Genomic DNA, 12521 nt, shown 5'->3' with positions numbered 1-12521 from the left:
CTGAGAAGTGGCAACACCCAGTTGTCAATTTATTCCTGCATTTCCAGGAGGCATAACTGAAACCGCACAATGAAGCTTAGCAGTAAGCAGACTGACAGACTGTTACATATTACTGCTTGTAGTGGTATCTGATGGTAAATTGTCACATGTCCTCATAAGGTACCATTATGAAAAATAAATTACTGCAGTTTTGTGGTTGTTTTTTTATTATGAACATAATTTCAACACGTGTGCACACTGACGCAAACGTGCATTAACCAATGTAAATCAATATGTTCACATGAGCACTTTTTAATATGTGGAGAAAATTGCTGTGTACTGTGGTCTCAGAAACAAAAGCTTCAAAACAAAAACCATTTCCTAGTTCGATATCTCCCGTAATCCAAGTGGTAGGGGTGCTACATTGGCACAGGATGCTCTCAAATAGCCATTTCACATGAGAGAAAAAATAGCACCAAAAGTCCCAAACAAAATCAGAATCATAATTTAATCAAAATTACATAAAAAAATAACAAAATAATAACAACAAAAATTCGCAGACAAATTAGAATAACTGATTTCACAGGTGTAACTCCCAGGAACCGCGTGTATTATAGTGGATGGGAGGGCAAAAAATGGCACCACATCAAATAATGCAGGTGCAGTGAAAAATATATTTATACACTACAGACCAAAAGTTTGGACACACCTTCTCATTTAAAGATGTTTCTGTACAAGTTTCATAGTCCTGAAAATACATTCACACTGAAGGCATCAAAACTATGAATTAACACATGTGGAATTATATACTGAACAAAAAAGGGTGAAACAACTGAAATTATGTCTTATATTCTAAGCTCTTCAAAGTAGACGCCTTTTGCTTTGATGACCGCTCTGCACACTCTTGGCATTCCATTGATGAGCTTCAAGAGGTTGTCACTGGGAATATATATATATATATATATATATATATATATATATATATATATATATATATATATATATATATATATATATATATCTATACCCCCTTAGCGACCGCCGATACACCTTTTAACGGCGGCCGCCAAGGGTACTTAAATAGCGCCCCCCAGAGTCGGATTTTCTCCGGGGTCTCGGCTGCCCGGGGTAGCCGAGACCCCAGAGAACATGATTCGGGGGGGGGGTTTACCGACCCCGCTTTTGCGATCGCCGGTAATTAACCGTTTACCGGCGATCGCAAAAAAAACCAACGCGATTTCTTTTTAATTTCTCTGTCTTCCGATGTGATCGCACATCAGAGGACAGAGAAAAGGGGTCCCCGATCGCCCCCTGATACTCACCTGTCACCCCCGGTGCTCCTCGTGGCTCCCGATGGGCGCCGCCATCTTCAAAATGGCGGGCGCATGCGCAGTGCGCCCGCCGGCCGGCCCCGGGAGGATCTTTGGGGCGAGACCCCAAAGAGCATGATCGGGGTCGGTTTTACCAACCCCTGTTTTGCGATCGCCGGTAATTAACTGTTTAGCGGCGACCGCAAAAAAAAAAAAAAAAAGCAAAGTGTAATTCTCTGTCCTCTGATGTGATCGCACATCAGAGGACAGAGAAATAGGGGGATTCGGGGACCCTATTATACTTATCGGTGTCCCTGGGTCCTCCTGCTGCTCCTCCTGGCCGCCGGCATCTTCTGGGGAAAAGAAAATGGCGGGCGCATTGCGGAGTGCGCCCGCCATCTCTCCATCTGCCGGCCGGCAGGAGAAGAGCAGTTGGGGCTAAAATTAGGGTTAGGGCTAGGGTTAGGGCTGGGGTTAGGGCTAAATTTAGGATTAGGGTTGGGGCTAAATTTAGGGTTAGGGATGGCGCTAAATTTAGGGTTAGGCTTCTTTCACACTTACGTCGGTACGGGGCCGTCGCAATGCATCGGCCCAACATACCGACGCACGTTGTGAAAATTGTGCACAATGTGGGCAGCGGATGTAGTTTTTCAACGCATCCGCTGCCCAATCTATGTCCTGGGGAGGAGGGGGCGGAGTTACGGCCACGCATGCGCGGTCAGAAATGGCGGATGCGACGTACAAAAAAACGTTACATTGAACTTTTTTTGTGCTGACGGTCCGCCAAAACACTGATCCAGTGCACGGCGGACGCGACGTGTGGCCATCCGTCAAGATCCGTCGGCAATACAAGTCTATGGGCAAAAAACGCATCCTGCGGGCACATTTGCAGGATCCGTTTCTTGTCCAAAACGACGGATTGCGACGGATGCCAAACAACGCAAGTGTGAGAGTAGCCTTAGGGTTGGGGCTAAAGTTAGGGCTAGGGTTGGGGCTAAGGTTAGGGTTAGAGTTGGGATTAGGGTTAGGGTTTGGATTAGGGTTGGTATTAGGGTTAGGGTTGGCATTAGGATTAAGCTTGGGATTAGGGTTAGGTTTGGGATTAGGGTTGAGATTAGGATTAGGGGTGTGTTGGATTTAGGGTTTTGATTAGGGTTATGGTTAGGGTTGACATTAGGGTTGTTTTGGGGTAAGGGTTGTGATTATCGTTAAGGTTAGTGATTAGGATTATGGATCAGGTTGGGATTAGGGTTAGGGGTGTGTTGGGGTTAGGGTTGGAGCTAGAATTGGGGGGTTTCCACTGTTTAGGTACATCAGGGGGTCTCCAAACACGACAGCCAATTTTTGCGCTCAAAAAGTCAAATGGTGCTCCCTCCCTTCTGAGCTCTGCCGTGCGCCCAAACAGTGGGTTACCCCAACATATGGGGCATCAGCGTACTCGGGATAAATTGGACAACAACTTCTGGGGTCCAATTTCTCTTGTTACCCTTGTGAAAATAAAAACTTGGGGGCTACAATATCTTTTTTGTGGAAAAAAAAATATTTTTTATTTTCACGACTCTGCATTCTAAACTTCTGTGAAGCACTTGGGCATTCAAAGTTCTCACCACACATCTAGATAAGTTCCATGGGGGGTCTAGTTTCCAAAATAGGGTCACTTGTGGGGGATTTCTACTGTTTAGGCACATCAGGGGCTCTCCAAACGCGACATGGCGTCCGATCTCAATTCCAGACAATTCTACATTGAAAAAGTAAAACGGCACTCCTTCTCTTCCAAGCTCTGAGGTGCGCCCAAACAGTGGTTTACCCCCACATATTGGGTATCGACGTACTCAGGAGAAATCGCACAACAACTTTTGTGGTCTAATTTCTACTGTTACCCTTGTGAAAATAAAAATTTATGGGCGAAAAGATAATTTTTGTGTAAACAAAAGCTATTTTTTATTTTCACGGCTCTACGTTATAAACTTCCGTGAAGCACTTGGGGGTTCAAAGTGCTCACCACACATCTAGATAAGTTCCTTAAGGGGTCTAGTTTCCAAAATGGTGTCACTTGTGGGGAGTTTCCACTGTTTAGGCACATCAGGGGCTCTCTAAACGTGACATGGCGTCCATCTCAATTCCAGCCAATTCTGTATTGAAAAAGTCAAACGGCGCTCCTTCACTTCCAAGTTCTGCAGTGCGCCCAAACAGTGGTTTACCCCCACATATGGGGTATTGGCGTATTCATGAGAAATTGCATAACAAAATTTATGGTTACATTTCTGTTTTTACACATGTGAAAATAAAAAAAATGGTTCTGAATTAAAATGTTTGCAAAAAAAAGTTAAATGTTCATTTTTTCCTTCCACATTGTTGCAGTTCCTGTGAAGCACGTAAAGGGTTAATAAACTTCTTGAATGTGGTTTTGAGAACCTTGAGGGGTGTAGTTTTTAGAATGGTGTCACACTTCATTATTTTCTATCATATAGACCCCTCAAAATGACTTCAAATGTGATGTGGTCCCTTAAAAAAAATGGTGTTGTAGAAATGAGAAATTGCTGGTCAACTTTTAACCCTTATAACTCCCTAACAAAAAAAAAAATTTTTTTTCCAAAATTGTGCTGATGTAAAGTAGACATGTGGGAAATGTTATTTATTAACTATTTTTTGTGACATATCTCTCTGATTTAAGGACATAAAAATACAAAGTTTGAAAATTGCAAAATTTTAAAAATTTTCGCCATATTTCCTTTTTTTTTCATAAATCGCAAGTAATATCGAAGAAATGTTACCACTAACATGAAGTACAATATGTCACGAAAAAACAGTCTCAGAATCAGCGGGATCCGTTGAAGCGTTCCAGAGTTATAAACTCATAAAGTGACAGTGGTCAGAATTGTAAAAATTGTTTTTTGTTTTTTTTATTTGGGACTTTTGGTGTACTCTGGTCTCAGCGGTTTTGCAGACTATTTTTTTTTTCATTAAAATTACCCTAACTAACAATAATGCAAGTGTGAATAGAGCCACATAAGTTTTCTCCTTTATCCCTGATATCATCCTATTTCAAAGTCATTCTTCAGTTTTTCTCTTTAGGCAGTATACTAGACCAAGGACTAGAGAGCCTCCTTCACCGCTTACGTGGATTATGTGACAACATGGAGCCAGAGACCTTTGCGGATCATGAAAGTGTATATTTACTAAAAGGCCAGCAAGCGAGCCCATTTGTACTTCGTGCCCGTCGACCACTTGACCGTCCAGGAGCACCGTGGCACCTTCGTTATCTTGGCCAACCAGAGGCTGGAGACAGAAGCCGACACACATTAGTTAGGAACTGTGTTGACATTTCTACCTCAGAAGTCTTACCTGAATTTCTTCAAGAGATGGGCTTTCGAATGGATCATGAATTTATAGCAAGAGGACACTTGTTTCGCAAGGGAGTTATGAAAATTGCAGTCTACAAAGTGTTTCGTGTTTTGGTGGCAGGAACAGCTGAAGGTGCTGAGCCACTGTCCCTTTCTTATTTGGTAGAACTCAGCGTAGTGGCACCTGCTGGTCAGGATAGTGTCTCTGATGAAGTCAGAAGTTTTGCTGAACAGCTTAGACCATTGGTGCAGCTAGAAAAAATAGATCCGAAACGTCTAATGTGAAAAGTTAATTTCATTCTGTTTAAGACTGTGTTTTGTGTTATGTTCAGTGGCTTTTTCAAGGCTTACATCCGAACCTCTAAAAAATGATTCTGGCATATGTGCCGACAGGGCCATTGAAAGTAACAATGCAAATGGAGTCACCGTGTGCTCTGTCATGCATTTTCGGCCACATACGCCTATTGGAGGCGGACAGCCAGATATAGTAGTTGTCAACCTCAACTAGGTATATCTACAGCTGAAAATAATGCATAAAATCACACTTTGACTCCGTCATGACTGCATCATTACTTTCAATGGCGCTGTCGGCGCATATGCCGGAATCCAAATTTATGGGGGTTCAGACATAATCCCTGATGGAACCACCAAAATTAGGGTAACATGTCATGTTAGCCTTGCCTTATAGAAAAAAAAACAGAAAGGGGCCACAATCACACAGTTCAGTTTTCTCTTGTAAATGTATGAATCTTTATTACTAGCGTTTGTACCAATATTCATAATTTATTAATGAATAGAGAGCTGTGCATGCATGGCCATCTCTTCATGACGTGTGATGGACCATGGTTCTCAAGATAAGGGTTCACACTCATCAGCGTAAATAAAATCGCTCCGATGTTGTTCCTGAAAGTAGAACGAGTGCCATGCAAGTACAATGCCATTTTTCTCGCCTAGCATCCGTATGACATGTTAAAAATGCATTATATAAGGATTGCATACACACCAGTCTTTACATACTGTACCTGTCATTTCAAGCTAGTTTACTAACTAACTCAACAGTTTTATATACATATATATGTCATTGAGCTACATAATCATTGCAATGCATGTTTAGCTTACTGTACATTTTTTTAATTATTAGCTAATTACAAGAAAAAAATGTAGTGGGGTAACCCTAACTTTCTTAACCAGCTGAGGGAAAGCTGACAGCTGGGGGCTGATGTTTATAGTCTGGAAAGGGGGTAATAAACATGAAGCTTCACAGGCTATTAGTATCAGCTCACAGCTCTCTACTTGGCCTTTACTGGTTGTTAACAAGGGGTGACCCCCCAAAAAATTACATGGAGTCCCAATAATCATCAAAGGCTAGGCAGACAGCTGCAGGCTGATATTAAAAGCCTAGGAAAGTGTCATGGATATGACTAATAACAGACTAATAACACCAGCCTTCAGCTGCCCCAGAAATGGAACATCCATTGGATGCGCCAACTCTAGCGCTTGGACTCCGCTGTTCCCACTTACCCTGGTGCGTTGGCAAGTGGGGGTAATAGTATTAGGGTTGATGTCAGCTGACATCAACTGGTTAGTTATGGAGAGGCTGTAAGACACACCCATTACTAACCCCAAAGTCAAATGTAATAGATACACAGAGAAAAAGTCCTTTAATTGAAAGAAACACACAAAGTCCTTTATTTGAAATAAAAACTCCCTGACTCTTTTAACCATTTATTAATGTAAAAATAATAAAATGCCATATTCCTCACCTGTCTGCAGATAATCCTTATGTCCAACTCTGGTACATCCGAATGGTTTGTTGAACGGTGGCATGATGCGACCACTCAGCAAGCCAGCCGGAACGCACTGAGACTGGAGCGTGATTACGCTCCTGCAGTATCTAGCGCTGACTTGAGTAAGGTCACCAGAGTTCATAGCTGATGAACCCGGGTCACCTTACTTCTGTCACTGCTACCATCGTGAAAAAAATACGATTGTATTTCTGACTAATATTAGTCAATGATTCTTTGTTCCTCTATGATTTTTATTTTTTCTCAGCTTGGTTATAAAAAATATAGCAGCATGCGGCGAATGGCTTTGTATATTGGAATTTTTTTTTTTTTTAATCTGATTGGACTAGTCCATTTTAAACGCTGATGAGTATGAGCCCTTAATCTGGGTCCCAGAGTTGGGTCTCTTCTCTATTAGATATTTATTCCATTTCCTGTGGATATACCATTAATATTTGGAATGAGACCACACCTATAGGCACAGATAATAAATACTATTACTTTTCAATTGAGTATTTCTTTGCTTTTGACAAATATCTAATTTTTTTATTATGTTTACTTGGATCTTTATTCTATTGTTGTGTAAACATTTTTATTAAATCTGTGTTTTGTATACAATTTATCACTATAGTTTACTTTTCTTGGGCAAGATTCATTGAGCTTTAAAAGTATTATCCATTAATGTGAATCTATGGAGCTGATTTCAGGGAGTTTCTGCTGTTGGTGGTCCTATTCACAGCTGGTACCAGTAAATGATAATGACTTTCATTTATAGAGCGCCAACATATTCTGCAGTAGTTTTACAATTCAGAGCGGACATGAGAAGATATCAGCTATTACAGTCTAACAAATTAAAGGGAATCTGTCACCCCAAAATTGGCCTATATGCTAAAGGTACCTTCACACATAACGATATCGTTGCAACGTCACGCTTTTTTGTGACGTAGCAACGATCTCGCTAACGATCTCCTTATGTGTGACAGCGACCAACGATCAGGCCCCTGCTGGGAGATCGTTGGTCGTGGGGAATGATCAGGACCTTTTTTTGGTCGCTGATCACCCGCTGTCATCGCTGGATCAGCGTGTGTGATGCCGATCCAGCGATGTGTTCACTTGTAACCAGGGTAAACATCAGGTTACTAAGCGCAGGGCCGCGCTTAGTAACCTGATATTTACCCTGGTTACCATTGTATAAGTTAAAAAAAAAAAAAAAAAACATTACATACTTTCACATTCCCCCGCCGTCCGCTTCCCTGCACTGACTGTGTCAGTGCCGGCCGTAAAGCAGAGCACAGCGGTGACGTCACCGCTGTGCTCTGCTTTACGGCCGGCGGCGCTGACAGTCCAGGGAAGCTGACGGCGGGGGACGTGACAGACATCGGAATGTAAGTATGTAGTGTTTTTTTTTTTTTTTTTTTTTTACTTTTACAATGGTAAAAAGGGTAAATATCGGGTTACTAAGCGCGGCCCTGCGCTTAGTAACCCGATGTTTACCCTGGTTACCTGGGGACTTTGGCATAGTTGAAGACAGTTTCAACGATGCCGAAGTCTTTCCCCGGATCGTTGGTCGCTGGAGAGAGCGGTCTATGTGACAGCTCCCCAGCGACCACACAACGTCTCACCAACGATCACGGCCAGGTCGTATCGCTGGTCGTGATCGTTGGTAAGTTGTTTAGTGTAACGTTACCTTAAGGCCACCGGCTTCGGGCTTATCTACAGCATTCTGTAAAACTTTATAAAGCAAACATGACCTAGACACATGATCCCAATAAACTGCCGCATATTTGATCATGTGTCCATTAGGACTAGCAGACCCATCATCATATATAACATATGAAACCCATCAAGAAAAGAATGATGCAACTGAGGCCCCTTGAGAAAGGAATTAGGTCCGAAACGCGCGTCGGGGCAAACGCTTTCACCCGGACTCCTACCTTACCCTGGTACCGGGTGTTTGGCTGTTGTGCCGGGTGAGGGTGTCAGTCACCTATGTACCACGCAGAGTGTATTGGGTGTTCTAGTTTCACCCTTTTTCCCAATTTGGTCTGATGTTGTGTGTTTTTAATTGTTATTTAATAAAGTTTATATTGATTTTCTCTATACTATTGACCAGTTGCATCATTCTTTTCTTGATGGGTTTCAGCATTCTGTAAAACTGTAGATAAGCTCCCGATGTCACCTGCAAGATAAGAAAAACAAGTTAGATTATACTCACCCAGGGGCGGTCCGGTGTGGTCCGGTCCGATGGGCGTCGTGGTCCGGCGCCTCCCATCTTAATGCGATAATGTCCTTTTCTTGTCTTCCTGCCACAGCTCCGGCTTACTTTGTCTGCCCTGTTGAGGGCAGAGCAAAGTGCTGCAGTGCGCAGGCGGCGGGAAAAAGAGGCCCAGCGCCTGCGCACTGCAGTACTTTACAGCACATTACAGAATGCTGTAGATAGGCCCCTGATGCCAGTGGGCTTAGCTTATAGGCCAATTTTGGCGTGACAGATTCCCTTTAACAATTCAGCCAATAGGTTTGAGGGTCCTGTTCACAAGACCTTGTAGCCCATGTGAAAATGGGGATGAATCTCTGGTTTGTCTATTTTTCTATAATGACATTTAAATCCGTGGATGATCAGTCATTTTAGTGAAAACCAGCAGCACTGGAAGACATAGAAGGATATTTTGAAGGTGAAAACCCCCACAAGATTTGATCACTTATAAGAAAAAATAAATAAACAGGTCACACTTTTATTGAGTGCCATGCTATGTTTCTTTTTTTCCCCTCTGTTTTTTGTAGATATTTGTGATTTTTATAGAGCAAGGGTTAGAAAAGAGAAAACGAATAGGTCACGCATAGGGGATGTGCATGAAAATGAAGGTATCCAGCTCAGGAAATAAAATCAAAAGTCTTTATTTAGACAAATTTTAAAAAGTAAGCTGCTTGACAAGCCAGTGCGTACAGGGGGAAGGAATGTCTTGAATAACTGGACGCGTTTCGAACACGTGTAGTGTTCTTAGTCCTCAGTTTAGTCCTGTGTACTCACATTTTGGAGTTTTTTGTGAAATGTACTATCTGGTCTGACATTTTGGGCATGAGCGTATCACTCATTTCTTTATATATATTGGCCTCATATGTGGATACCATTGGAATGCCAAAACATATATACCATACTTCTGACTCTATATGAATATGACTGGTTTCTTGGTAACGTTTATAATGGCTGGACAACCTGCATCAGGCCTGTAGTGATGTATGTGAGAGACAGGTCAACATTTCTTTTTCTTAGGAGCTTTATTGTTCCTTTGCTTATCACGCACTATGACTATCTGAATGCTGATTTTGATATTTCGACATCCTTTATGTGTGATAAGAAGTTGTATTCCTCCCTTGTATGGATGTGGACAATTTAGGATATTTACATGGATATATAGATTGTTTTATATGTATATATCCTATTGCACCTACTGTATATATCCTGTGTCACCTGGATTGTGTATGACATTTAGCATACATTCTTGTCTCTGGTTTTGACCATTGTTGATTTTTTACATATCCTAAACTGGATTCTAGTGTGGGGCTGCACCACTGAAATTGGGAGCGCATTGTTCTCGTGGAATCTATTTGAATTTATTTGAACCTATTTGGGTTTGCGCTTCTCTAAAAATGTGTTTGATTGTATCTTTATATAAAACCCACTTGCCGAACGCGCTATGATGAATCCTATAGCGGTGAATGAATGTGCCGTTACTCTGAATTTACAGCGCATGCACCTTAATTGTCTTTGCCATGATAATGACTGATTAATAGTGGGATTAATTATGGGACTTATTATGCGTATGCCTTCTTGATATGTTTCATACATTCTATCCACCCAAGTATGGGCATTATATTTTAATGTGCTGGACTTCTTCAAGTATAGATACACTGCTATACTAAAACCCGGCTGTTCTCTGTTGTGATCGTGCCACCACATTAAACCTAAGCACACGCGCAGGTATTATGTTTACTTGTCTCCATGGTTGCCGCGTGGTTTGTGCGATGGCGGGCGTCCGGCGGTGTTACTGTCGGTGCGTCCATGAGGACTTCCTGCTTGATGTGCTCCACGCTTCTCTGGTAAGCAACACTGCTGCGATTGATCTTCAGTTATGATGCATATAAAACGACACAGGTAGCCTGCAGGAGGTACCCCTGACGAAACCACTTAGGGTGGCGACACGCGTTGGGTCTTTGCTCTGCCTGGCTTAACTCCGTATAGGTCTCTTCTTTTAATAACCGCACCGCTCCATGTTATTGGTCATTGGTGGCGCTTACAGCCTCTTGCTTTAACCCTTATGTGCTTAACTGTGTTTTGCCATCTGGCCTGTCCTCTATTCATGCAGCTCTTGAACTCAGATTATTTAATCAGGTAGTACCGCTTATGCCTGCATGCTTTTCTTATACACCTTATGTAAGTAGGCCGGGTTTATTGTCATCTAGTTATATTGCTTCTATTCTATGTGCCTCAAGCTGTTAAGTATTGTACAAGCCAGCATTTAAATCACAGAAAAAAATGTTTTGTCCAGACATTATATGTATTAATTGGAGTAGCGCATGGGTTATACATGTCCTTGAAATGCTGTTCATATACACTATGTTCCAAATTATTATGCAAATGATATTTTTCTCGGATTTTCCTAAATGGTCGGTGCAAATGACAGTCCAGTCTAATAAAAGTCATCACCTGTTACTGAGTATACATTGAATTTCATTGAAGAAACCTCCCAATGATAACAGTATAATCTCCAAAATGAATAAAAACTCAAAATGCACTGTTCCAAATTATTAGGCACAGTAGAATTTCTAAACATTTGATGTTTTAAAGAACTGAAAATGCTCATTTGTAGAATTTTCAGCATTAGGAGGTCACAGTCACTGAACAAAAAAACTATTTAACTCCAAAACATCCTAACAGGCCAAGTTACATGTTAACATAGGACCCCTTCTTTGACATCACCCTTCCAATTCTTGCAACCATTGAACTTTTGAGTATTTGGAGAGTTGCTGCTTTTATTTCTTTGCATGAAGTCAGAATAGCCTCCCAGAGCTGCTGTTTTGATGTGATCTGCCTCCCACCCTCATAGATCTTTTGATTGATGAGGGTTGAGGTCAGTGGAAGATGGTGGCCACACTGTTACACCGTTCTATACTTACCTCTCCGGCCGGCGCGCTCCCGACACTACTCCTCGCTCCTCTCCGTCTGGATTCCCTGGTGTTCATCCCTTCGGCGGTCCGCGCATGCGCAGACGTGCTCCTCTCACCGCCGGGACTTCTGGGAGGTCGTGACCTGCTGGCTCCGCCCCCAATATGGCAGTGCCCGTCGGGTATTTCTCTCCTGCATCTGACCGGGTAAGACGTCTTTGCGTCTATTGCGTTTTCTGGTTATTACTAGCATCACCTTAGGTTCCTAGGCTCCGTGGATCTCTTGATTTGTCTCTAGATTGTCTGCTGTGCCTTCCAGTCCCGCGTTCCTGCTGTGCCCTCCAGTTCCGTGTTCCTGCTGTGCCTTCCAGTCCCGCGTTCCTGCTGTGCCTGCCAGTCCGGTGCTCCTGCTGTGCCTTCCAGTCCCGTGTTCCTGTTGTGCCTTCCAGTTCCGTGTTCCTGCTGTGCCTTCCAATCCCGTGTTCCTGCCGTGCTTCCAGTTCTGTGTTCCTGCCATACCTGCCAGTCCTGTGTTCCTGTTGTGCCTGCTAGTTCTGAGTCTCCATTGTTTTCGTCTACGTGTGCCTTCATCTTTCCGGTCAGTACTTTGTCTTTTACTGCCCCTATCTGTCCAGTGCCTCCGCCATTCTAGCCTCTTCAGTAGCTCCATCTTCCCTCCATCCTCCGTTCTCTCTCTGTTCTATCTTCAGTCGCCCCTTTGGCTCCGGCAGTTGTGGCTTCACCCTCCTTGGGCCTGTCCCTAACACTCCCTGTACAGGGGGTGGCACCATCTGGTTCATTCGCCCTCGGGGGCACTGAAGTCGTGACCCAGAGGGTCCAATTCCTAGTCCTGATACACACCATGAGTTTATCTCCTTTTATGCTCATAGCAGCCCATGACTCAGAGGTATTCTTTGCAGCATGAGATGGTGCATTGTCAT

The 12521-nt window shown here is 42.8% G+C and overlaps 1 protein-coding gene across 4 annotated transcripts in view; it reads left to right on the top strand.

Annotated features, from left to right (window-relative positions):
* MED18 (mediator complex subunit 18) overlaps positions 1 to 12521 on the top strand; it is a 59391-nt gene that overhangs the window by 25135 nt on the left and 21735 nt on the right. For 3 of the 4 annotated variants that reach the window (XM_069756713.1, XM_069756716.1, XM_069756714.1), the window contains one exon: positions 4365 to 7033. The exons of the other annotated variant lie outside the window; for it this stretch is intronic. In XM_069756713.1, the coding sequence (XP_069612814.1) occupies positions 4365 to 4918 (554 nt within the window). In that variant the 3' untranslated portion in view covers positions 4919 to 7033. Of the gene's footprint in view, positions 1 to 4364; positions 7034 to 12521 lie in introns of those variants that run through there. 4 annotated transcript variants of the gene reach the window in all.

This window comes from Ranitomeya imitator, chromosome 3 (assembly GCF_032444005.1).
Source record: "Ranitomeya imitator isolate aRanImi1 chromosome 3, aRanImi1.pri, whole genome shotgun sequence".
Lineage (NCBI taxonomy): Eukaryota > Metazoa > Chordata > Amphibia > Anura > Dendrobatidae > Ranitomeya > Ranitomeya imitator.
The sequence above is the reverse complement of the archived record's forward strand: the minus strand, read 5'-3'. Positions and strand labels throughout refer to the sequence as shown.